Raw genomic sequence first — 27,828 nt, 5'->3', positions numbered from 1 at the left:
TATTCGAAACATACATGTAGAACGCATGTCCAAAGTAAAGATAGAACAATACAAAAATGAGAAAATCGACCTCTAAATTTTATTCGCCGACAAGACGGTGGACCGTTTCAAGACGTTGAACTCGAACAGCACCCTCAAGAAAAGTTCTGGAAAAAAAATCGACTCAGCTACGTGGCAATGATATGACGGTGCTGGTATTAAATAATGCAAACATTTTGCTTGACCCAGCTTTCAGAAAATAACGTCATAGGTCTTGTCAATGTACCAGCCATGAAAGTCAGGCAAAATATGCTATTCTGCTACTTTGGCAATTCACTGATGATCCTATATGACTTTTCCGATGCCTCGAAAATGACGTGTTAAGAATTGTCTTCATACGTCACAAGCCAGAGTAACCCTTCCCGGAGCAGATGATACCTTCCTGTATGGGTCCGAGTTTCCTGAGGTTGACGATGCCTTCTCGTATGAGACTGAGCTTGCCGAAGTTGACGATCCCTGATCCGAAGATGGATACTGCAGAAGTAGTTGGTTCATGCCTTGATCGTGGATACCCAGATTCTGGCGTTTTAGATCTTGTAGCGGCACATCCCCATTAAGAAACTGAGTCAACTGCCGCATGTTTGGCCTTGATTCAGGTGCACTCTGTGAAGTGTGAACAGAGCAGGCCAAGCTTCAGCACAAGCTCTGCTTCCTCGACGACAAAGCTCGTTCCGAGCCTTTTATCCATGGCATCCAGTATTCGTCCACCTTTCCACATAGAGTGGACCAACTCCACCAGAATCATCTCCTCAGAGGGCCTTTCGGGCTCAATCGGCCTCCTTCCACAGGCCACCTCTTGGAGCAAGGCACCATCCAACAAAACGTTACTTGCTTTAACATCTCTATGCACGACGACTTGCTCCCACTCTTCGTGAAGATACAGCAAGCCGAAAGCAATTCCCTTTAGAATCTTGAACCTCTGTTCCCAACTCAGCCTGCTCCCTTTCGTGCCAAAAAGATGACTGTCTAGACTCCCGTTCTGCATGAACTCATAAACCAGGAGTAGGTCTTACCAGGTTTCTGTGCCTCATCCTCCCCAAGCTTGACAGTTCTGCCACAAATTCCCTCATCCCCTGCTTTGAACCATGTGAGACTCTCTTCACTGCAACCTCTATTCCGCTTCTGGGCAGCACACCTTTGTAGACACTGCCAAAGCCTCCTTTCCCCAATTCTTCCTTGAAACCTTTAGTTGCCCTGTAGATTTTCTTGTAGGGGAGCCTATGTGGGTAGTCCATCTCCCATCCTTCTATCTTCTCAGACGTGAGCTTCCTCTTCCTCTTGATCAAATAAGATATGCCAACCCTGATGATGAGAAATAACAGGGCCACTAATGCTGCAGAAACGAAAAGGAACAGCTTAAAAGACTTCCATAGTGGAGTATGATCCCGAGGAATAGAAGGAAGGCGTGAGAGGTCCAATTCTGGTGCTTTTCCATCCATCGCGAAGCTCCATGCCAAGATATAGTGCTTGCTTTCTAGCTTTTGAATGCCATCAGAGAATCCAACATACATGTGTTCAAGCAGAACAGGGGATAGATCGATGGAATATGATATGAGGGAACAGTTAGGCTTGAGCGGGTGTGACAATGGAGCTATGGTGACATTCAGCTGCTTTCCCTGCCCATCGTACTCTATCCATGCCTGAATGGTGGTCTGGCAGTCAAGAACCACTTTTTCTTTCTTGCCAAACTCTGTATAGTAAGTGGCAGGCTTCAAGAAACTGGAGTTCGCACCGTTCACGTCGATGCCCACATGGTTTCCATCTTTGTCATTCATTTTTTCTTGTTGAACCGTATCGAATTCAACTGCAAATACATGATTGGATGGGTTTCCGTTGTTCTCCCGGTTGAAAAGGCCAAGGTAGCTGCCTCCGGTGGCCTGCGAGAAGTTGGTGGCCGGCGCCAGGACGAATGCGAAGCCATGGCCGCCTGACTCCGGGAAATGGGATACGATTTCGAACACGAAACGGGTACTGAACGAATGGGTTTTCTTAGCACCAGGAGGCTTTTTGAACTGCAGAATGGCAGGGTAGAACGCGTGGCCTTTGATGCCTGGATTCGTGGCAAGGTGACCGTTGGTCAGGGAAAGAGCCCCCGTTCTCGTAACAGTTGCAGAGTCGGATAGGTTCAGGTCTGAGGGGCGGAAGCCATTGAAGAGAAAGGTGTTGTTGAGTGAAGTTGCAGGTGATCTGCAGGTATGAGCAAGAATTTGAACAAGGAAGATGAGGAGGGACATGAACGGGGAAGGGCCATGTCAGAGAAGAGAGCTGAAACTCACAAAAAACGCAACCTTTTCGTTTCCAGGGTTTGGCGTCAATGGACGCTTTCTTATAAGAAGTGTAGACGGGAAAGGGAGGGGGGGACGGACGACTAATTTATTTCTGGTCATCGGAATTGGAGGAGTACGCCACTCTGTACACAACGTATGTACATCATAGGTGGAGTATATTTACTTCAGCATTGTACTTGTACAGTGACATTCTTAACCTATCATCTATCACATATCTTTTTTTATTATTTCATATCTCTATACTTTATCTCATAACTATTATCTCAAACGTTATGGACATAAGATATGATATGGAATTGTGTTAGATAATGAAAAAACATAGTAAAACAATGTATGAGATAATGACTAAGGTATAAGATAATGACAGATATATGATATAATGGATATGGGAAAATGTGTATGAAATAACAATTAAGAGCATGAGATAATAGGTATGACAATGCGACATGAAGAAAATGAGATAACAACATAAGCGAGACGAAAAAAATGAAGATGTTTCTTTGCTGTTTCGAAGCGTATATTGGTCAGCATTTACCATTGACAGAATCATTCGATTTTATCTGCACTTACAAAAGTTCTTTTTTCTTTTAACTAAAGGCATTTTCCATCACCACTATATTGGCGTATGAAATTTTCTTGCCCAACACGACATTTATAACCAGCTTCAGAATTGGAGTCGTTTTGGTAATAATGTTATGTGAGGGTATCTGAAAGGCAATAATAGGACAGTTTTAAACCTTGTCACCAAGGGACAAGCCTTTTGTTATGTTATGGGCGACTTGCTTGTTAGGATGTGCTGGCATTATTATTACAACCACTTTAACATATAATATGCTCTGCCTTTTATTGACCTTCTTGAATATTTCCACAAAAAACTTGACAACTTTATTTGAAAAATGATTATTCCGCCATATTTATTCTACATAACAATTAGCCTAGCATTATTATTTGTACTATCTTAGGTTATATGAATTGGAAAGGAATATGAAAAAATGAAAAGTATTACAACCTTTGTTCGACTTCCCGAATTATCTTTATTAATTCAAAACTATAACAGAGAAATTCTCATAGCTCCTGGAAATATATACAAAGATCGGTCAATGCAAATTGAAGACAAAGAGTCAAGCGGTTACCTTCTTACATTAATTATGGTCATCACAGCAAGGGTAGAGTTGGCTCATTCTTGCATTAGTTATGACCATGGCGGTGAGGAAATTGGTGAAAGCAATGTCCCATTAATTCTTGTTTCGTGTGGCCGCATTTAATTACGGCTCCCCTTATCTTATTATCTGCGAACCAAATATATCAGCTACTTTTTCATTTAAAATATAGTTAGATCTAGCTGTTACGAAATATTGGCAAAGGAAAGGCTTCTTTATATCATCTTTTCATTGTAATACGATTTCAATAAATATTTAAATTTTTTCACATGTTGTACCACTATTGTACTTAATTGGTTCAAGGAGATTTTTCTGGGTTCTGGAATACTACTTAACATAATAATCGTACGTATAGTGAGAACTTAGAACAACAAAACCTTTAAAATTAATGTCCTTTAGAATAGCACAGTTTTATTATATCATTTTAGTTGGAGGCTGGGTGGATACTGCATAGGCAATTTCCTTAAAGAAAATTACCTATTTTCCTAAGAATAGTTTTTTTTATTTATATATTGGTGCCACTTAAAAACCTAAAATTTTATAACTGGTAACCTGGTACCCTTAATCGGCATTTTCTTCTAGCTCCGCCCTTATGATTCATTTGGTACAGGTACATATATTCCATATATCACCATCCCCTACATCTTCTATATGTTTCCCTAATTTTTATAGGTTATTTTTGTTTGTCGCTTTTTTTTTGAAGCAAAAATGAGTGATAGTTTTGGGTGAGCAGTTTCTCTTCCAAGTTCCCAGTAAACTCCTTATTTTTCTTAAAGTACATGGTCTACTATTAGTATCTCGGTGTTCCCCTACTCTACATAGTCTTCTTTTGTAGTATAAAAGGTTGATGTTCGAAGATTTGAAATAGAGATTAACTGCCTACCAACTCTTACTCAAATTTTGCACCAACCCCTTGTCTTCTCCGAATAAAAAATCAGGCGAGTGGGTTTCAACTTATTTCAGTGTCATACCGATACATAGCTGTCTTAATTTTACTCATTTTCATATTAATCCTTACCTTCAGGATATTGCTTCATTGCACACCATTAACATTTGCACTAATTATATCCATCCTGGACAGCCAAAACAGAGCAAGAATTGGGGATGTAAATGATATGCTTTTATTAATTGTTTCCTTATGGCCCATTTGATGGCATGAAAATTTACTGGGCAAATAACTTCTGCAAATAAAATTCAAAAAGTAAAATGCCACCCTCCATTTATCAAATCAGAGATGAACGTTTTGTCCGTTAAATTTGATTCCAGAAATTTGCTTTCAGAATTGTCGTTCCACCCGAGGGGGTGGGACGAGAATCCCCAAATGAGAAAAATGGCTGTCGTAAATGAACGAATCGTCAAACAGCCTGGAGAGAGAGAGGCTGACGATTGGCCAACAGCAGAGAGAGAGAGAGAGAGAGAGAGAGAGAGAGAGAGAGAGGCCATGCTTTTCACGATGGCCTGGTCGTCGGCTGCCGTTTTCGGGTCACCGACAGAAATCGTACTCTTTTTTGGTCAATGACCCGAGAGAGAAACCGACGCTGACAATGAAAAATAAAAGAACCGGCAAAGTCTATTTGAGAAGGTCGAACGAAAATTTCATTATGGCATCAGGATTTTCAGAAAATTTTCAGATCAACTGATTTCTGGTTTAAGATAGTTATAGTGCCGCCCTACAATTTTTTTATAAAATTTGAAGAGAGATTTTCATCCAACGATTCTAGTTTTAGTCCACTTATGCCCATCAAACACTGAACTTTATTCTTGAAAAACTTCTTTCAGGAAAGCAAACGTTAAGCAAAAGTGGAATGGGTAGCAAAGTTTCCATGTCACTGATTTAAGGAAATTAATTCTAAAAACTTAATTCTATTTTAATATTTCCAATCTATCAAACTATGCCTTAAGGTTTTTAGATTGTGTGTGAGTTCTGTACGCCGCTCCATGTAGGCTGATGGTGAACCCTACTAGCAATATGCATATTTACTTTAATGTCTAAACATTACATGTGCACAACGAATATTCTTAATGATGTCGTTATCTCATACCTTTATCATTATACCCCATATTATTATTTCATCCCCAGTATCTCATACCCTTGTCATGATCATACTTCTATCGTTATCTCATATTCATGTCATTATCTCATACCTATGATACATATGCTATTATCATACTTCTGTCATTGTTTCATACACATTACCTCATACCACTTAGCTCATATCCATAATGTATCATACATATTATCTTATATCCATGATATTGTCGCATTAATAGCATTATCTTATACCCGTGTCGTTATCTCATACCCATAGTGTCTACGATAATGGCAGGGGGTGGCATGAGATAATGATGGACATGATATAATGACATCAGCATGAGATAGTGATAGAGATATGAGATAATAACGACCTCTCTTTTTCCTTCTTCATTCCAACTCCAGATTTTATCTGTAATTAGAATATGAAAATTATGGTTTTTTTTATGGATTGAGTGATTTTCATGTTTTTCACCGTCTTTCATACTATATTTGAACATCAATAGTGATAGTTCTTGTGTGTGCTTGTTGATGGAAACTTGAAGGATAAGCTATTTTGCATTCATCTTAGAAGTGTTGAAGACCATTCTTGAAATAAGAAAAGATTATTTTTTTTTGGGAATTAGAATGGGTGATGTGGCAGCCACATCACACAAGCAATGATGGCCATCTTTCCACCTAAGTGACCAACCATTGGTTGGTACATGCCACCTCACAAGGGTGGACCAGCCCAAGGAGGGAGTTTTTCTATTTCACAAACTTTAGAAAAAAATAAAAAGCAAGTGGGGCGCAACCCGCCCTTGCTCCTTGATTTTAGGCAAAATCAAAGTCAAAAAGAAAAAAAGAAAAAAAATATATTAAACCCCCGAGGGGGGGGAGGGGGGACGATTTTCATTTTCTGACACTTGTGCTGTCTCTTTCCCTTCCTGTTTTGTTGCAGCCAAGAGAAGAAGAAGAAGAAGAGAAGGAAACAAAGAGAGGAGCAACTGCCATTGTCCAAGCTAGCTCTCTCCCTCTTTCTCTCATTTTTGCATTTCTTTGCTTCTGGATTTGCTAAGCTAAGGTACTTCATTGGACTCTTGCTTAGGATTTCTAGTAGCAAAATTATCTTTGTCTCCCATTTTTAGCAAGAAGATCCTCTTCTTTTAGCTTTGCTAAACTCGAATCCAGACTTGCATTCTTGCTTATGATTTTTTGATTTAGAGAACAAGCAAAAGACAAGTTCCAAACACAGAGGCTGAGCACAAGGTAGGGGCGAGCTTGTTCTTCATTTATTTTCACTTTTTACTAGCTTGGGTCAACGCAAATCCTACACCAAATGTCAAGTCGTTTATTTCTTACTTTAATTGTGGTCGGCCGTGCAGTGGAAGCTGGCGATCACATGCTGCATTAATTGTTGTCCCGTCTGTATATCTCCCTTGAATGGCAGCTCATTTTCTCATGGTTTATTTGGCAGCATGAATCTATCCTTTTTTTTTTTAAGTGAATTCAATGTTCACGTGACAAAATCCAGCAGCTACCTTTCTAATTATTAACTCACGACTATTAACTCATAACGTATAGATGGTTGTAAATGTAGGCAAATTCTTTATGTCAGGCTTCTTATATACTTAATCTCTTTCACGTCTGATAAAACTGTAGAAGTTATTTGTTTACCTAATGGAATAAGCTGGTTGAAATCAGTGGCAGAGGCGAACAATTTTAGATTCTCAAGATGCTAAATCTATATGAAGGTGCTAATCATTGAATGCAGCAAAATGAAAAATCAATAAATTTTGTGCGTTGGGGTGGGCAAATTAATTATATATAGCTTAGCAAACTGGTTCAAGTATGCAGTTAAGCGTTTAATTTGGAATTAGTTTAACAATGGTGTGGGAGAAAAAATGACAAAATTGTCTTCCACGCTCCTCCCCCGGTGGGGCCCAACCCTGGCTTTTTGTATCTGTACATACCACCATAGCTCTATGCCAGCGATTAGAACCACCGCTGGAGGTTCCAAACAGCTGTCCCGCAGTGGCCACCGATACAGGTACCCAATGGCTGTAACCGCCATAGCTCTATTGCAGCGATCATAAGCACCGCTGGAGGTCCCCGACAGGTCTCACCGCTATAGATCTATGCCGGCGATTGAAACCGCCGCTATATGCTGTCACCGCTATAGCTCTATACCGGCGATGGAAACCACCGCTACACGTACATAGCTCTATACCGGCGATCAAAACCACCGTTACACGTACCCAACTGCTGTCACCGCCATAGCTCTATGCCAGCGATCGAAATCACCGCTGGAAGTCCGCAACAATAGGTCTATGCCGGCGATTTAAACCACTGCTAGAGGTACCCAACAAGTGTCACCGCCATAGCTCTATACCGGCGACATTAAACACCGCTGGAGATTCTCACCGCTATAGCTCTATTGCGGCGATTAAAACCACTGCTAGAGGTACAAACAAGTGTCACCGCCATAGCTCTATACCGGCGACATCAAACACCGCTGGAGGTTCCAAACAGATATCACCGCTATAGCTATATCCCGGCGACAGAAACCACCGGTACAGGTACCCAACTGCTGTCACCGCTATAGTTCTATCCCGGCGACTCAAACACCGCTATAGCTTTATGCCGGCGATTTAAACCACCGCTACAGGTACCCACTGTTGTCACCGCCATAGCTCTATCGCGGCGATGTCAAACACCGCTGGAGGTTCCAAACAGCTGTCACCGCTTACTCTATGCCGGCGATTTTAACCACCGCCCCAATACGGCGGTTGCTTCCACCGCTGGATGGAGGATGTAAAGTGACAGCCCATTCGTGATAACCCAAAAATCAACCTCACTTTCAGATATTTTCAATAAGTCTAAAACCAACAAAAAGAAACGAAAGTATGCTTTATGTCTTATGTTTTGAAGCAATGGGCGGGAATGCTGCGTTCCGAGGGACTGCAATGTTCCCCACTGGGAATGCATCTTTGTTAACAAGCTTGTTGATTAACAAATTACGAAGTATGTTTTTTTACATCACGCTGCTAGAATAATAATTCCATCAAATAGACCTACAGTTCTAGCCGTAAGTTTTCAATTATACTTTTGTACATTAAACAGCTAACACAATCAGGCAAGCTACAACACCTATAGCTTGGGCTTTCCAGCTTGTTTCCAAACCTTAGCACATACCACTCTTTGCGGCTGATTCACCTTATCACATCAAAAGGTTTTTCTTGGGGTTATAACAGCAGAGGTTTTTCTCTGTGGCAATGTTGTTTTTTTTGGGAAATTTTGAGTAAATAATTTTTTAAAAAAGAAAAAACCTTCTACAAGACATAAAAAAACAACTAGAATATTATGATAAAAATAATGTTTTAATCATGATAAACAATGATAAATAATTTAGTTTAAGTTTAAAGTGTAATCCATGATATTAACGTCAAAAAAAGAAAAACAAAAAACATGGGAAAAAACACATTAAATTTGTTTTGGTGAAAAAATCATGCTTTTTTCCATATTTTTTTTACCATCAACATCACCTTTTCTTCGGAACAAACAAGATATCTGTGATAATGATGTAAACTTCGAAGTGTCAATCAATGGACGGCAACTCTGCACTACTATGTTGTGACAAAAGAAACTAACATCAAGGCCATGTAGTTTAATGACCAGCTGTGCACGTACTGTCAAGCTCTCAAGCAAACCATCACCACCTGAAATAAAGAATTCCTGCATAAATGAATGACTAATAAAAGCTGCAAGCAAAACATACTTGTCAAGAAGTTCCTCCTTGACTGATAGAGAATTGATCATAGATTAAAATTGTACCAAAGTGAAATGAGATTTGGGAGCAACATGATTTGACAAACAAAGCCATGTAAACTTGATCGGAGGAACCTAATATTACTAAATAAGTATTTCAATTTAGGCAGATGGCTCTGATAAAACTAGTAAAAAGCCCATGCTTTCAAACAAAGCACCATACCATAGTAAGAACCCACACGAATTACCCAGCCCTAGAACAACAGATCATCAAATCAAAGGAACACCGTAACTTTGAGTTGACAATTGCCCAACATAGGTTGAACAGCCCATGCAAAAGAAGACATCTAATAGTCAAGTTTTGATGAACTTCGATGCAATGTCTGATTATAGCTCCTCACATATTATCTTTAGTAGTAATAACAGGTTGATTTCCAAATGGATTGGGAGTCCTCAATCCCATAAGCAAAGAAAAACAGTTCCAACTTCAGGTTAAAACTTGGGAAATGAAATTGAGTTCTATAACTACTAGAAAATCTGCAAGGTACTCGTTTCCAAGTTGATGTACCACACAGTAGGAAAAAGTTGCATAGATGTACAACCAACCATTTTGAACAAAGGTGAACTTGTTTGTGCGCTAGAAGAAGACGTGACAAGATTGAATACAGTTAACTCAATCAGAACCAGATAACTCAGGTTTATTGTTGAGGCCTAAGACAGCTGAGGCACAACTCGAGACTCAAAACCCCACTAGCCATTCTTCATTGCATGTCTAACCATATAAACCATCAAATTCTCCAATGCTCCAGAGGAAATAATTAATGGTAAAAAAGATTACCTTTAACATTTCAAGATCTTTTTGGAAAAGCCTAGCATCACCTTGGAAAAAGATTCGTGATCGACCACCATCTAGAACTAGTACGTCCTGGCAAGAGTGGCACAATTTTGCGAACAGAAATTCCTTTTTCTTTTTCAAGTACACAAAAAATACAAGAGTTTCAGACCAGCGATGCATGACGAACCCCAGACACAAGCCTATCCCTAAGCAGCTCCACGATAATATCACAAAGTAACTCTCAATATTTAACTCTCATTTGTAGAGAGAGAGAGAGAGTGTGTGTGTAAGGAATGAGTGGAATCAGCTGGACAGCCTAGTCACAATTATGATCAAATCTTTTTTTTGTAAAATCAACTATGGATGTGATCTTGGTCAATAAAACATTATAAATCCATCTACAAATGACATTGTAAGTGTGTGGCTAAGATTTATAGAAGTATAATAATCAACAGTTAAAGTTTTTAGCTTATAAAACTAATCTTGTATATCCAAAAACTACAATTTTTGTGTTGGTTTTTATAGTTTTAGACATGAAGAACACATCTATATAATTAATTTTAAAAAATTGTAAACAAAATGTGACTGGATGGACCACTCAACAACTCTCTCTCTCTATTTCTCTCTCTCTCCCCATATATGTGTGTGTATATATATATATATATATATATATATATATATATATATATATATATATATATATATATATATATATATATATATATATATATATATATATATATATATATATATATATATATCAAGTTGAGCATCATTTCGTTGACGTCTTACAACTCATATTCATTATCAATATCCTCAATATCATCTATTGTTAACTCCTGAACTGGTGGTGAATGAAGGACTGTGACTTTGTAAGATTTGCCACAATAGTGCTGGCACTATATGAATAGGAACTAGAGGTGTGGACGGTGACGGAGGTGATCTTAACTGTTCTGCCCTAGTAAGTAAAACAGTTCTTCTGCTGAAGCGCCCTTCATTTACAAGCATAAAGATGATAAATGGCTGCATTATGCAAAAGAACACACAAATCAAACCAAAAGCTTCCAGATTGAAAAATGAATAAAAAGCATTCCCCAAACTATAGAAAACAAAAAGAACAAGAAAATACGTAAAAAACTATGCAAATTTCAGTTATTGACAGACTGTGGGAGAAGCTTACCCTGGAAAGAAGTTTCATATCCATCAAAATGTAATAAACACCACAGAAAAAGATTGATTTGAAAAAAATATTGTAGAAGAAAAGAAAATCAAGACAGTCGCAGAACTAGTTATGTTTATTGACAGGATCACTTCAAGACCAATGTAACACAGTCAGCGCTTAAGCCTGTCTAAATTGCTTTGTCAGCTTATTGGAAAATGAAGTAGACATATACACACACATGCATGCACACATAAACACAAACATTACTTATTTGTTTGCTTGTTTGTTCAGAGATATGTTTGTCTACTTATCTACTTATAGGCACTTGTTAGTACATTTATCCATCAAAATACTTCATTTAAATGCTTCAAACAGATTGAGAAGCTACAAAAGACTACAAGTCAATTAATTAGAATACGGTCTAATTAGTGTACAAGTCGCTGGAAGGATGACTTTTTCATAATGGTCTCTGATTACTTTTGATAATTGCAGCACATCCCCTGTAACAAGAGCAAGTTCCTAAAAGCTCCAAAAAAGAAAAAGGAACAACCACCCTTCAAGAAGTTTTTTTCTTTCTCTTATGGCTGCAGAAGTTGAATCGGTATAAATCTTTTGTCACCTAACCTTTCTTGGCACAGTTGAGAACATAATCAATGCTGACTTGATCCAGTCCAACATCATCCAAAGAAACAGCACCAGTGGACATCACAACTCTCTTAATCAAGTTCCCAAATAAGATAAAATTCACAACCATTCGAACGCTGGATCAGCTCCAACTGTGATTACCTAAATTCACCAATCAATTAGAATACATGTTTTCCATCATCTAAAATTCCAACAACATAAACCATTACTACATGGGTTTGGGCTCCTGGTTTAGTGGACCCAACCCACCCCCCTAATAGTTTTAGTTTCTCCCCTGAATGGTCAATGAACCAGGTCAATCTATTTTTTAGCTAGCATTCGTATCAATCCTTCAAGGTTTTTCATAATCTTAGATGTAGAATTAAACTTTCAATTTCATCTCCCTTAAAGCAGCATGTCTATGCGTATAAGACCCCAGGTCCAAGTGTTGAACCAGATACCAATTATAAGAATTCAGCCCACTCTCACATGGGCTCGAACTCCTGGCTTGGTAGATCCCCACCTGCCCCAGCAAATTCTGTTCCTTCCCCAAAAGGGCTAGGAACAAGCACAATCTATCTCTTAGCAGCTTTATTATAAATCCTCTAAGATTTCTCATAATCATGCTCAATATCTTCCTGTATTTGACGATGTATGTTCATCAACAACCATCATATTCAGAAATACAATCACCGAGTCATTCTAAGCAGAGACTAACCTCAAAAAAATGGCAATGATATCCTCCAAACGCTTATCAGCTCACTGCTTTATAGGTGACAAGACAGAATGCATAAATGTTAATTCTTGATTCCCTATTTCTCCTTCGATTGGAAAACAGAGGCCTTTCAAATAAAACTTTTCCTGCATACTTCGCTGTTATTTTAGTGGAATCTTTCTTAGCATTTCAGTGGCATGTTGTAGAAGCCGTTGTTCACCAGTTATGATAAACTGTTATAACAAAAGCCAATATGAAAAGCATTACATTAGTTACAGTAGAATCAAAAAAATGTGACAACAAAAGGAACGTCAATTGTTTCTAAATGTTTGCACAAAGAACAACAGGATTGATAAAGGTAAAAGAAAAACACTTCTCAGCAATTAATGTCATGCTTGAAAGTTTCATAATTCAAACTTCTCAAAGATAATAATATGGCTTCTCAGTATTCATGATAACAAATTCAATGTCACTAAAAATAGGGCCTCATAAAAATATGAATTAAAACGGAGTATATTTCTTCCATTTTCTACAAAGCTTTGGTTGAGAAAAAGAGAAAGTCAAAGAAAGAAACCTTCATTCTAGAAGTTTCATTTTCAAAACATATCACAATGCAACAACTTGGATAATGCAGAACACTCCCATAACTGCAACAAGTAGATGCAAAAAAAATCATTTCAACAGAAGCAAAAGATATGTTACAAAGAGATACCTGCTGAAATAAGACCCAAGCATAGCATATACCATGGATAGTCCTTGTGATTCCTAGAATTTGCCAGATTGATTTCAAGAGTTCAAGAATCTCCTACTTCCTGTGAAAACGAGATGAGAAATGAAATATTTGCAGTTAGTGTTGTTCAGCCATCTAACCATTGCCAACGATTTCAGTATGAAGCAAACCTCACCAAGTTTGCCCTTGTCCAGTATGTCAAAAACACTAAATAGCAGCTTCTCATATACTTTAACATTGAGATGGTAACCATCTGCCGAGTGACAGACATCACCTGTTAGATCACCACGTGCAGGCATCTCAGCAAGTGCAAGGGAAATATCCCTCAGAGATCTGAGGCATTCACTCCTTTGTATTTCACCTGCAAAAGATGGAAGAACCTATAATAGAGAAAATAAAACAGAATAAGATAAAGCAAAAACGACTGCAAACGCATTGACCAATTGAATTTGGGAAAAGGAGTAAATATCTCATGTATAAGTTAAAGAAAAGGCAAATAGTCAACTATGTAGAAGGTTATACCTCAGATTCTTCAACCTTTGCCAAAAGGACTGTCAAATCACTTGGTTTATACAAGTCCTTCTTCCAGTATATTTAACTACCAAAGAAAAACAGAAAAAGCAAAAGTTGACTCGGAGCCTGGAAGAGAAGATCTTACAGCTACAGCTTGAAGAAGGATACAACTAGTGTTGTTATGGCCTGCCTGACTCAGCATTATGTATGTGATGGTTTGTACTAGACTTGACATTTCGCATGCAATTAATGTTGTTAGTAGATAGATCATCTCCTGAAAAGGCCATAGGCAAGCAGTGGAGTAGATTCTTAAATTCTTGAAGGATACATTAGAGACTTTGGAACAGTGATAGCTTGGTTGGATATGTTGATTTCAGATTATGCAAGTAGCCTTGATAGGAGGAGATCACTTATTTGCTTGATTTTCTCTCTTGAAAGTTGTGCCATCAGTTGGGAAACTACTTTATAGTCTACTATTGTATTATCTACACAAAGGCCAAATATATAGCAATCATTGAGGCAATTAAAAAATGTATTTGGTTGAGGGGCATGTTATCTTAACTTTGTACAAGTCAAGAAAAATTGATTATTTATTACGATAGTCAAAGTGTCATTCACTTGACCAAAGATTAGATGTATCATGAGATGACAAAACACATTGATGTCAGGTACTATTTTATTCGAAGAGATTTGTTAGGTGTACCTTGAACCCCACATAAGAGAAATATTTTCCACATTTGAGTCTTTAATGAAATAAGTCTAATGATGTGAGTTATGAAAAAAAAGGGAACCATAAAGGCACTCTTCCTTTTACAAATTAGGGTCTGGGGGTTTATTTCTTGGGAAAAAAGTGAGAAAGAAAAGCAGAAAGAAGCATTTGGGCTCGCCATTTACGAAAGGCTCCATCTTTGATTTAGAGGCTATTTCTTGAGGTATTTGCTTATATTTTTCCCTTTTGAGAGAGAGAAATGTATTATCTCATTCTCTTCAGTTCTCTCTTTCTGGCTATTCCCTCTAGGGCATTGCCCGATTTGGGTCTTGAGGGATTTTACTGTATTGCCTCGTTGTAGCCTCTATTTGACTTGATTAATAGTAGAATCGTGCTCCTCCTTTGCCCATGGGTGTAAGCATATTGTCCAATCACGTATGTCTTGTATTAATGTGTTACTCTTGTTCCCTATGGTTCAACTTTCTTCTTTTTTTAATAATTTCTATGGTGGATTATTGCGATCAGAAAACATAACCATTCCCACTTTTGGGTTGAGTTTTTATCAATCTTTTTTCCGCTCACCTACTTTTCTCTTTTTCTTTTCATTTTTCAAGTGAATCCTAAAAAATATCGTTTTAAGTCTATAGAGAGAATGTGTGTGCATGCATCTGTGTGTGTGTGTATAACTGAAATCAGCTGGCCACATTTATAGCCAAAGATTTATTTTTTTGAAGGAAAAACGGGTTGGAGGATCACCCCTATTCCATTAAAGTTGAAAGAATGAATGACTAAAAAAAATAACAAACGAGCAGCACAGACACTCAGTTCACCACCGCTCTTGTTCAGAGAGCAAGGATACCACTTCTACAGACAACCCTGATGTGAGCAGGCAGATTATGGCCCGTTGCAAATTTCTGCAGCGATGACTACCATGCTACACTATTAGATTTCAAGAATATACAAGAATTATCCTAAACTATTAGCGGAAATATCCAATTCAAATAAGCAGTTTCCAAACTGGCCCCTCTATGATAGTTCTGCTCACCAAATCTTCTACTATTTACCATTGGTTTTGAAAAAATCCATCGGGAAAGCCTTCATGCCCCAAAAAGTTATCCACCTTCTAGCCTATTACAGCCTGTCTGATCTCCTCTTCTGTCACTGGTTTAAGCTGATACTCATTGTCCTGATCAGAAACTAACATGCCAGGCCATAGATCTTCAAGCAGGGATCCTTTTGAGTCATCTGTAGAGAATTTTTTTTTTAAATGATTTTTTCAACTGATTTGAATTTGCATGGGGTCATTAAATGAGCCCTCATCAATTGAAGTTTCAGCAAGCCTTCTCTTCTGAACCATCCTTTTCACCATAGAAAGGAAAAATCTATTATTTCCATCTCTTGTCCAGTTGTCCTTAACCACTACACGTCGGACCTCTGCTTCCAATAGATCTCTTTTTCTTCCAGGGTCTTATTCAGCTCAGATCTGACTTTTTCTTCCTTCTCAAACCAATGGTTTGAACCCCTATCATCACAAAAATGAATATCATCCAGCGCTTTCTGCAAACGATCAACTTTTAGATCAACTTTTTCTAAAGCATTCCTTCTCCAGCGGCATAGACCCTTTCTTATTTTGTCCAGCTTCGCACATGGCTGCATCATAGGGCATCCCTTGTCTTCAACCTGCCATAATCTAGATATAATATTTTGGCAACTTAGGTGTTTGTCCCAGTGAAAGGAATATTTGAACACCTTCTTGCCAAACTCACGTTGAATCTGTGAAACAGAAAAATCCACCAACGCTGCATGACCAAAAGAGGCTCTAAAATCTCACCTTAACTTCAGTGATTCATCAAACATCTCAGCTCAAGTTTTATTGTAGAAGCATCAGTTGATTTTACTCATAACTACTCTGCGGACTTACGATGATTCAACCAAGCAAAAGAATCTTTCCCATCCATTAATTATTCTAGACCAACAAATTGGATGAAAGAATTGAAGGCCGTGCACGCCAAAAATGCCGAGGCCCTACCAACTTCTTAGAAGATTTTCTGACTGAATTAAAATCCCCCAAGATCAGCATTGGACTACGCCTGCCCGTCAACATAGCCACCAACATAATTCACTGGCCATGTCTGACCCTAAAATCAGTATGCAAATAGACCCCAATGACATCAATCCTCTTCCCTCTTGTCTTTTCCATGAAGATACAATCCTTTCAATACAAATTAAACCGACAACTCAGAAATTTAAACTCATTTTTCTCCTAGGCACAACTAATCCTAGCCCATTTACCTTCTACCTCAACATGAGATTCCATATCAAAATTTGAAATCGCCTAAAAAAGCTTAACGGACACTCTTCAGTTAGCATCAAATCAAAGAAGAAAATAATATTAGGATTCTCATGACTAACCAGATTCAGTCAGTTTGTTTGTGCAGCCTTACTGGACAATCCCCTGGCGTTCCATAATACCACTTTCATCCTTGATTAGAGATTAAAAGTTTGTCCCCTAGTGGTTAGATACCCCTATGATATTCTCCTCCCCTCCTGCTAGGATGAATTTCATATTTTGTCCCCCAGGCCAAACATTCACCTCTTAATTTTCTTTCAGAACATAATTATGATTCTTAGCATTTCCTTTCTTCTTCAACATACTCAACTCCTTGTTAGCAAGAGGTTTCTTCCTGCTGGCTTTAGAATTCTTACTTTTGGAACTCTTATCTGGCAAACAAACCCATATTGGTACACTGAGGCCGCCTTCATCTTCATTGACTTCCCCGATTCCCATTTGCTAATTACCAAATACCTACCATGAACTTTCCATTTTATAGGCAACAAGATTTCCACCAACGCCCCCTTAGACGATGCTTGAATGAGAAACAATCCCTTCTGCAACATTGTAAAGGGAGTTGATTCCAAATGCTCAAAGCTTTCCAATATATGCACTTGAACCCTAGGATTTCCCCAACTAGGGACCCAATCGCAGACCTCGGAAAGGCAGCACCATTCTTTCATGAATCTCATCAGAAATCACCAAGGCCCGATGTCCATTAACATTATGAATGCCAAGACCGGGGATATCCAACGCATCTTCCCAATCCACCTCTTTGCCTGCTGCACTTTTGATGATCACTGCCCAAGAACTATATCACTGATTCCCTGCCATGCCCTGCATGGCAGCCTCCTTCATCCTTTTGTTCTCACCATCATTTCTTTCCTCCGTCAGATGGTTTTATTTTTTATTTTTTATCACTCAAAACTATTGCAAAAGGTGTACCCTCACTAAAATTTACGGCCAAATAACTAGATGTTGCAAATGCATTTTTGGTAGACTTTTAAACAACACAAAATAAAAAAATAACCACAAACATAAACTATTAGTTTAATATATATGTATATATATATATATATATATATATATATATATATTGCGAAACTTGTAATTACATATGCTCACATATCAAATTTAATGGGAATCATCTGGCACACATACGCACACATTGAAAAAGGTATCTACCATGTGCACATATACCATATTTAATGGGAATCATCTAGACTGTCAATTCTAAGAAATTAGATGGGGGAGATCAAGTTCCTATTTGACATGGTTTCACTTAAAAGGCTGCAGATTTGAAGCACAAATACCAGAGTGAAATTTAAATAATAGAAAAATTAAATAAGAAGCTCCTCAATATAGAAAATCATACAAAACGGAAATATGATCCTGCAAAAAGCTAGCCCTACCTCGAATTTCAGTTAACCTGATACTACGACGTATAAATTGGCCATGCCTGACATTTAAACTCCGATTACATCAATGGTCAAAAATTGGTTGCGGCCAAAATTCGTTAAAAAATGAACCGCACGGGATATGTAATCAAGCAAATTTAACGGCACCTCTACCTTCATTCTCGAGCACTTTCTTCTTGCTCCTCCTTTTGCCCTCAAGCGAAGTAGACAAACCTAGGAGTGGCTTCCGCGCCTCAATGCCCAGATCGCCCATTCTGTTCTACAAGTGTGCAATCGTAAAACCCACAAGGGACCACCCAAAAACTCTTCAAACTCTCTCGGTGCATCAAACAACAAAGGAAACAAACTCTGGCAAGGGTTTAAGCAAGAGAACATCCACAGCGCCTGAACCGCCAAACTAATCCATCTGCACGCCAAACATGTACTAAATCTAATCACCGATAACGTTCGAGAAGAGAAACAATAAATCAAAGGAAAATCAACTTGCAATGTTCAACACTCCAACTGATCAGAAAGCACGAAATGAAGACGAAAGAAAGAAGCCCGTAATCACAGCCCGCATTCAACTGAATAGGCGAAAAATTCCTCAGAAATTGAGAGAAACCCTAAAAAGAATTCCAGCTAGGAGGAAAAAGGGAGATGAAGTAAAATGATCCATCAAACAAGAAAGAAAACAAACTCTGGCAAGGGTTTAAGCAAGATAACATCCACAGAGCCTAAACTGCCAAAACTCATCCGTCCGCACACCCAACACATACTAAATCTAATCACCGGTAATCGCAGTCCGCATTCAACTGAATAGACAAAAATTTCCATAGAAATTGAGAGAAACCATGAAAAGAATTCCAGCTAGGAGGAGAAAGGGAGATGAAGTACAACCTCTTTTGCTTTTCCTCTTCGAAAATGAGAGACAAGAGAGAGAGCAGTGCTACGAGATTTGTTGTTACCGTGGGTTTAAAAGGGCAAACCGAATCTGTAACCGACCCGAAAAGAATTTTCCAATACTCCACACCTCGGGTCCGTCAATTTTCACGACAGGTTGGCTTGGATATCTAATCAAAACCAGATCTCATTTAACCTATAACATAACATGTAAGTCCAAAAGCAGACCAAGTATTTTAAGATAAGTGCAGTGCAGATGACTTAAATTTGGGTGGTAGGTTTCCCATGCTCACCCAAATGAGATCTTGGAAAGCTTAATGAGTCAGCACATATGGTCATTGTTCTTGGCCAATTTGAAAATGGTTTTTCTAATTGACAAAGTTTCTAAGAGAAGGAAGAAGAAGAGGAAGAAACGTAAAGCTCTGTCAACAATTTGGTTTCCAACGTTCCGATTTTCCTTCGATCTTTTCCTTATAAAATTTATTTAATAACACATATTTTGGAACATGTACTTTACCACTTATATATGTGCAAACACAGAAAACACATCCCACGTAATTTTCAACAAAAAAGATAAAAATGGTAGGTAGTATATAGCTGAATGTCTAGAAAACGTAGATCAGTTCAAATGCATAAGCCTTACAAATGTTTGGTTGTCTGAAACACCCATTTTTGGGATGCCGGGACCGAGGTGCTTAGATTAGCATGGGCTAGGCCTGGTCGGTAATGTGACTCTAGAAAATCAAGGGTTTACACCCTAATAGGAACTGAGTCAAGTATAAACGTACACCTGCACCATCTTGGTTCAAGGAGGGACAAACGGTGGGTCTTAAAAGTGGTTTAAATGTCGCACTTGGCATAGTACATGCTCGCTCTCTCTCTCTCTCTCTCTCCAGCCACACATACACAGATGACCAATGGTAAGTCATCTGCAGCCCTTCTTCTTCCTTCCTCTTCTAATTTCTCTCTCTCTCTCTCTCTCTCTCTCTCTCTCCTCTCTCTCTCTCTCTCTCTCTCTCTCTCCTCTATAGCAACGGTTCTGAGCTCTCAAAAACCTTTTGCTTGAGCGAGGGTTTTGATGGTCAGCGAGGGTTTTGATGGTCCCCTTGCTCGCTCGAGTGAGGTTCCCTGGTTCTCTACTCAAAATCCTCGCTCGAGCGAGGGTTCCCCGGTTCTCTACTCGAAATCCTTAAGTGAGGTTTCTCTGGTCAAAACCAAGTACCTTACTCACATGAGCTTGGGTTCTCTGCTTGAGCTGAGCCAGGGCTCTAAGCCTCTGAGCCCATAACCCTCACTCAGGGATCTATCGCTTGCTCGATTGAGGGCTTTGAGCACAAAACCCTTGATCTGATTTTTTTTTAAGGTTTTTGTCATTTTATTTTTCTGCATATGCCTTTGAAGTTTGGCTCTCATCATCTCGCCCCTGCAGCCATCTCTACATCTCCTTTTGTAGCAAGGAAGAAAGAAGCGAGGCCTCTGCTGAAGGTAAGCAATCTCGATGAGTTGAGCTCAAGTTCCATTATTGCCAACCGATTCGATTTCAGGCAAGCTTTATGAAGCTCGGCTCGAGCTCGAACTAAGCAAAATAAGAGCCAAGCTGAGTTCGAGCTGGGTGAGCTCGGACTTGACTCGGCTTGTGTTCAGCCCTAGTTGTGATGCATGAAGAAATTGAATCTCTGCATAGAAATCAAACATGAAAGCTTGTAAATTACTTAAGGACAAGATGATAATTTTTTGCAAGTGTGTCTTTAAAAAAAAGGAAGGTACCTCACAGTTAGTAGATGCAAAGGACAAAGCATGGTTAGTTGCAAAAGGCTACAACTAGGTAGAAGAAACTAATTTTAGTGATATTTTTTTCTCTTGTTGATAAGCATAGTTCTATACTTGCTTTAGTTGCCATGTATGATATGAAATTAGAATAGCTTGATGTTAAAATAACATTTTTATTTGGTAAATTATTAAAAGAGTATATATATATATATATATATGCATCAATTTGAAGATTTTGTTGTTGAAGGAAAAGATAATCATGCGTGTTTTCTAAAGAAATCATTATATGACTTGAAGCAATCTCGTAAGCAGTAGTTGAGGGGCATGTTATCATAACTTTATACAAGTCAAGAAAAGTTTATTATTTATTACGATAGTCAAAGTGTCGCTCACTTGACCAAAGATTAGATGTATCATGAGATGACAAAACATATTGATGACAGGTACGATTTTATTTGAAGATATTATTGCACTGGATAAACTTATTGTGAAGAAAATTGGTACCATTGAAAATCCTGCATATGTTTTAACCAAGCAGTTCTAATTGCTAAGTTCAAGCAATGACTGAATTTGATTGGTGTTTTTACTTTTTGAGATGAGCCTTTTTTTCAGGCTATGTTGGTGAAGGTGGAGTCTGTTAACTATTTTGTCAAAGCTATGATGGTGTATAAGTTAAGGAAGAGATTTTTTACGTGTACCTTGAACCCCACATGAGAGAAATATTTTCCACTTAATGATGTGAGTTATGAAAAAATAAGGGAACCATAAAGGGCACTCTTCCTTTTACAAATTAGGGTCTAGGGGTTTATTTCTTGGAAAAATTTGAGAAAGAAAAGCGAAAAGAAGCATTTTGGCTCGCCATTTACGACAAAGGCTCCATCTTTGAATTAGAGGCTATTTCTAGAGGTATTTGCTTATATTCTTCCTTTTTGAGAGAGAAAAAGGTTTTATCTTATTCTCTTCAGTTCCCTCTTTCTTGCCATTCCCTCTAGGGCATTGCTCGATTTGGGTCTTGAGGGATTTTATTGTATTGCCTCGTTGTAGCCTCTATTTGACTTGATTAATAGTAGAATGGTGCTCCTCCTTTGCCCATGGAGGTAAGCAAAGAGTGTGTGTGCATGCATGTGTGTGTGTGTGTGTAACTGAAATCAGCTGGCTACATTTATAGCCAGAGAGTTATTTTTTTAAGCAAAAACGGGTTGGAGGATCACCCCTACTCCATTAAAGCTGAAAGAATGAACGACTAATAAAAATAACAAATGAGCAGCTCAGACACTCAGTTCACCACCGCTCTTGTTTAGAGAGCAAGGATACCACTTCTATAGAAATGAAATCATTACACACAATGTTATTTTTAATCTACCTAGAAAAACCAAAGACAACCCTGATGCGAGCAGGCAGATTATGGCCCATTGCAAAATTTCTGCAACGAAGACTTCCATGCTACACTATTAGATTTCAAGAATATACAAGAATTATCCTAAACTATTGCGGAAATATCCAATTCAAATAAGCAGTATCCAAAACTGCCCCCCCTATTATTATCCACCAAGAGTTTACTCCTTTCATCGAACTATCTTTCCAAAGAAGCCCTGCATAGAATCTTCCTTGCTCCTTCCTTCATGAAGGTCAATTTTATGACCCAACCCAACAAATTCTTAGTAAGCCAAAAAAGGGTAAAAAACTAAAAATACTAGTTATTTTCCACAATTGAATCGCTCACTCCACATGTAGTGGCCAATCTTGCTTTAATATCACTTCAACACAGGCATTCCAAACCTTCTTTTTTGCCTCTCTTGTTTTCCTGCACACATTCTGGTGTTTAACCTTGTTTCTAAAACACCATATTCTCCAAACGACAAGATTAAAAACCAAACCCCCCAACATTTCTTCATCTCTTTGCATAGCAGTCTTTTGTTAAACCACCACACAATCTTAGCACAAATGTCCCTAACTGGCTTCCGACCAATGCCAAATCATGCAGCCACAAAAGCCCAAATATTAGCAGTGAAGGAGCAAGTAGACAACACATGGTCTTGAATGTCTACATGTCTTTTGCATATAAAATAGATCGATGCCAAGTTTAGGCCAAAACGTTGTGCCCCAACTTCCGTGGGTGGCCTCCCATGTAACTCCCACGAATTTTTTTTTTTAATTATTGTGAAAACATAAATATAGGTACAGGTTATCAATGGTAGATTTAAATGACTCATAAAAATAGTTGAAACTATCAACTACATAATAGAGGGGCAGTTATGGAAAGGAAGGAAAGGGGTTACTACACATATACCTGGCTGGAAGAAGTAACTTAAATATTAAAAGAAATAGTAAAAAATTGAAAGGTTATTTCTCCCTTGAGAGAGACTACAAAATTCATATGGCAGTTTTGGAGCCTTGAAGAGGGTCTATTTAACCCTATACTGCAGCATTCTAGGTTCCTATTTGCTGCAGCCATAGAGGTTAGGGTTTCAGCAACTAGAAATTGGGGAAAAGTGAAAGCTAACCCTTGTTTTTCCTGCATCTTGGGGTGAAGATCAAGAGCAAAGAGGAACTGGTCCACATGACTATCATCCGCGGCTTGGAAGATCAAGAAAGCTATGGAGTTAGGGTGCTGATAGTAAAAAATCAGGGGCTGTACAGTTAGAGAGACCCTGGTAAGTGTTATATAGTTTCTTTCATAAATAATCTGTATAGGTAGGTATATATATAATAAGCAAGGATAATTCTACTTGGTGGGGCTGAAATTACACATGTGAATGCATGTTTTGCAAAGAAATCATTTTAGACTACCTTGGAACGACAGCCCTCTTGGTGGACTTAATTGACTGCAGCATGAAGCAATAAGGTATGGGGATATTCAGACATCAGCATGTAGTTCATGTATGTTATGCTTATGAAATATAGATGAATATAAGTAAATATGTAATGTGTATCTGAACGGCCTAGAGTAATAAGTAGGCTGTTGGACTGAAATAGTTAGTATGCATTACATTAAAATGAAAGGATGATCACGATTATGGAGTTGTTTCTGAAATTTAGAATACAATCAGATTTATTAAGGAAGTATTTTGCATGATCAGTCTTACGATAGATGGTGAATGTATGGGTGATGTGACGTGATGATATCTAAATTTCAGATGTGCATAGATTGATATTTTCTGTAGCTGGTGGCACTTAGTTGTAAGTTGAACAGGGAAAACCCCTGTTCTTATGAAGATCTGTATATATAGATAAATATGTATGCATCTATATATAAGGTACACATATAGATCTTCAGTGTATATTTATACATACTTATGTGTAGCTGTGAATTCAATTTGCGGGATATATGTTGCAGTAGCTGGACTGAATACAAATGTGCTTGCATGTTGAACTGATATGGGTGGTAAGTTCCTTCGTGAATGGGTCTGGTGATGATAGGAAACTGTAGATGTATATCACCAAAAATCAGTAGGAGTAGGATATATCAACCATGTCTCTTAGCTATTATGTTTCTGTCATATCCTTCTAAGGATCTCATGCATTACGTTAGTGTTTAAATCATAACAAAACACAAGAAAGAAAAAGAGAGAATCTGGCATCAACATTAACTAGACCTATGCAAAACATAACACGATTGATACAAGGCCTACTTAGCAGGGGACTGCTTTGTACTCTATGATTGTCACTCAGTTGAAGTTAGTAATACTAGATATGTAGGGGAATATTTAATCGTAATAGAAGCACGCAGCTCTTATACATTGGTATGTTTATATAATAACACATAACAGAACTCAATCTGATTTGGGTGAGGAAATTCTGAAATACTCATTCGTCCCTTGATGACATGCTGAGCAACAGTGAGTAGCCGCACATGCTTAGAAAGGTTGGAAATAAAAATTATTTAGTAAACCTGCAGATTTGATAAAAGAACAGTAAGATCCACATGTTATCTACGAATTAACCAGAAGAGATCAATGGGATGAATCTAAAGAGATACAATCACCTTTTTGAGTAAGGTTAGCCTAGGAATGTCATCAAAGGAATTGTTGTTTTGCCTAATACAGAAAATTCATTCAATAAGCAAAACTAACAAGAACAGAGGAACCAGAAATAGAATCAGGATAAAAAATTTACAGAAATTTTCAGGACAGGAAATGAGAATACACCAAATGGAAACTAGTAGAAGTCGACAATCAAACTTCTAAAATATCTGGTTGAAACTGTTGGCTGAAACCACCAAGCTCCATAAGAGTTAAGGTATTATTGTAGGGTGTGTGCAGTGTGGGGCTGAATGGAGAAAAACTGTAAAAGATGTGGCTTCAGAGATCGGTGTAGCTAACTTGGACATGTGGTTCTTCCTACTAAAAGTGATAAACATGAATACGAAGGTAAAATGTTGAGAGCAACTACTGAGAACAAAGAAATTCCTGCAGGGGAGGAAACAAAAAAAAAGCTAGAGATGTAATAAACAATTGTATATAAACGCTACAGTTATTTAACAAAGAGCTGAGGTAACTCAAACGTTGCTATCTCATGTACTTAAATTAAGTTGGTTGTGCCCTCAAATATGAACAAATTGTGAGGGGACGATAGCCTGAATCGTTAGTATAAAGCCATAGGGTGGTTCAGCCATATATATATATATATAAACAAGGAGATATATGAATGTATGAGGTGTATTCCATACCAGTGGATACACATATATATGAATTGATAAAGGACCATAAATAAACAAAGTTTGGTAGTGTATACCTGATGTGTATGTTATAGTGGTTGTCCCTAATTCTTGCGAATTTAAATTGGCTAGACTCATTTTGTTTTGGGATTGGGGCCTAAAGTTGGCTTTTGGGAGAGTTAATAAACTATGTCTAGTAAGGATAACCCTCACATTTGAATGCATAGAACAAGGCGTGGACTATGTTTTATACAATGGTACATGTGAGTGCGAGCATGAACTTTGGTCTAGTAGTTGGTTTTGTCTAGGGAGATGGTGATGCGCATGAGGTTACTTTAGTCACACACTCCTCCGTCAGCACTTGATGACCCACAGGGTATTGGGTGGCACAAGGGCTCGGGATTTTGTTATGCTTTTGGTAACACCGGTGGTTGGACCCTATGCTACAGCGGTGATCTGGGATATCTCAGGAGGCTTCACTTCAGGTTACCCTTGTTCAGTTTGAATCGCATGGTGAAGATATAATTTGTGCTACCTGTGAGTTGTGCCCATAGGGTTTTTTGTTGTTGGTTCGTCACGATGACCATTATCATTGTTAATGGACCACAGTTGTAGTTCTACAAACATATGGATGTTGGGTACACCTCATTCATAATGATAAGATCTAACCCTAAGGTGCATTATGGATTGATGACTTACGGACGTCGACCATAAAGTCCCCGTATGTATTGTTTAACATAATTCTAAACTTATTTTGTCAGACCATGTTCCATGAATGACTGGATGTTTCCATACTCAAAAGAAATCTGACTCTTCTTTCGATCCCTATAGGTAGTTCTTGAGAGATCGTGGCTACAAGAGTGATATCCTCAGTCTTTGTGATGGACCGGCATTGGCAATCTGGAAACTACGTCGAGTTTGGACTTTGTGGATACTTTAGTTGTTTGAGTCTAAGTGTTCTATGTGAGTCAAAAAGGGTGCCTCTTTTGTTGGCATTTGATTTGTTTTCTATTTTGGTTATTGCTCAAGTTTGTTCGGAATAAGACTCAATGTTTCTTCTGTTATTATCTATAAAAAAAAAAATCGGTGTCAAAAAACTTGGGCCATGACACCCCAAAGCTACCTATATAGACTACCCAACAAGCCCTAGGAAGGGAGCCAGACAACTAGATTTTCTTTCTCCAATTAATAGTTGTACTCTTTTTTCGAATCCTCTCCCAAATATGGCTTTTGGATGTGATTGGAGGGCTGTTGTTACACCAACACAAGGTGTCATGACCCTCGATCAGTTGAATATTACACCTTTCTCCTATAGAAGCAAAAACTTTTCATCTGGCTTCCCCCATATATCTCAGCAGTGCATTTTCCATGTTGACCTTAAGATCTTCCTGCTAATTAACGAGATTGTGTAACTCTAAAGGAAAGAGAGAACTTCTATTTTTCTATTTGTGCTTTTCTGTTGCACTACTTTACAATGAGCACAACTGTGCTTTGTAGACTAAAAACAAAAGAATATTCTTAAAAAGATATTTTTTGTTATAACAAATAGTTGTTGCTTTGCTCCACCATGAATTCCAGCATTGCTCTGCTCCACCACGAGTTCCAGCAAGCCTAGCCACTTCTAATCATTCACGCAAGGCCTGATATCAGAAATATTTCATAATACATCTAATGTATACTGATTTTGTTTGGAGTGTATTTCAGCTGAGTTAATATCCCCCTCAAACTGGACTAGGTGTTGTAGCTTTAGTCCAAGTTTGTTCCTTAAATAAAGAAATCGAGCTCGTCCCAATGGTTTTGTGAAGATATTTGCCACCTGTTCTGCTGAAGGGATATATCTGGTTTCAAGGAGCTTGGATGCAACTCTTTCTCTGATATAATGGTAGTCTAATTCAATGTGTTTGGACCTGCTGTGCATTACTGGGTTAATGGTCATGTGTAATGCAGACAGATTATCATAGTACAATATTGGTGTCTTGGATAGACTAACCCCAATATCGCGCAATATATAAGTGATCCAAGTCATCTCTGCTATTGTCGAGGCAAATGCACGGTACTCTGCTTCTGAGTTTGAATGTGCTACTATCGGCTGTTTCTTAGCAGACCATGAGATGCAGTTTGGCCCAAGATAAATGCCATATTCAGTTGTTGAAGGTCGAGTGATTGGACACTCAGCCCAATCAGCGTCAGAGTACCCTTGAAGAAGCATGCAATC

The 27,828-nt window shown here is 38.3% G+C and overlaps 2 protein-coding genes across 5 annotated transcripts; both read right to left on the bottom strand.

The window, feature by feature from the left end:
• Window positions 1-1,028: 1,028 nt before the first annotated feature.
• On the bottom strand, window positions 1,029-2,273 carry LOC116257136 (L-type lectin-domain containing receptor kinase SIT2-like). Its single transcript, XM_031633747.1, has one exon. The coding sequence runs from the start codon at window positions 2,271-2,273 to the stop codon at window positions 1,029-1,031; it is 1,245 nt and encodes a 414-aa protein (XP_031489607.1).
• A 6,560-nt stretch (window positions 2,274-8,833) lies between these two features.
• On the bottom strand, window positions 8,834-19,236 carry LOC116257846 (protein unc-13 homolog). 4 transcript variants are annotated; one of them, XR_007573908.1, is made up of 5 exons: window positions 18,458-19,061; window positions 13,855-13,930; window positions 13,508-13,693; window positions 13,315-13,414; window positions 8,834-9,217 (listed from the first exon to the last, which is right to left on the bottom strand). XR_007573908.1 is itself a non-coding variant. In XM_050078852.1 (5 exons), the coding sequence occupies exons 2-4, from the start codon at window positions 18,555-18,557 to the stop codon at window positions 13,389-13,391; spliced, it is 312 nt and encodes a 103-aa protein (XP_049934809.1). In that variant the 5' UTR covers window positions 18,558-18,710; window positions 19,184-19,236; the 3' UTR covers window positions 8,834-9,217; window positions 13,315-13,388. The 4 variants fall into 4 exon arrangements, 2 of the variants coding, with proteins under 2 accessions (XP_049934809.1, XP_031490702.1); XR_007573909.1 differs by lacking the exon at window positions 13,855-13,930 and adding an exon at window positions 12,757-12,835; XM_050078852.1 differs by lacking the exon at window positions 13,855-13,930 and adding an exon at window positions 19,184-19,236 and having other exon boundaries at window positions 18,458-18,710.
• Window positions 19,237-27,828: the final 8,592 nt, after the last annotated feature.

This window comes from Nymphaea colorata, chromosome 7 (genome assembly GCF_008831285.2).
Source record: "Nymphaea colorata isolate Beijing-Zhang1983 chromosome 7, ASM883128v2, whole genome shotgun sequence".
Taxonomy (NCBI): Eukaryota; Viridiplantae; Streptophyta; class Magnoliopsida; order Nymphaeales; family Nymphaeaceae; genus Nymphaea; species Nymphaea colorata.
This window is presented reverse-complemented; position numbering and strand designations above follow the sequence as displayed.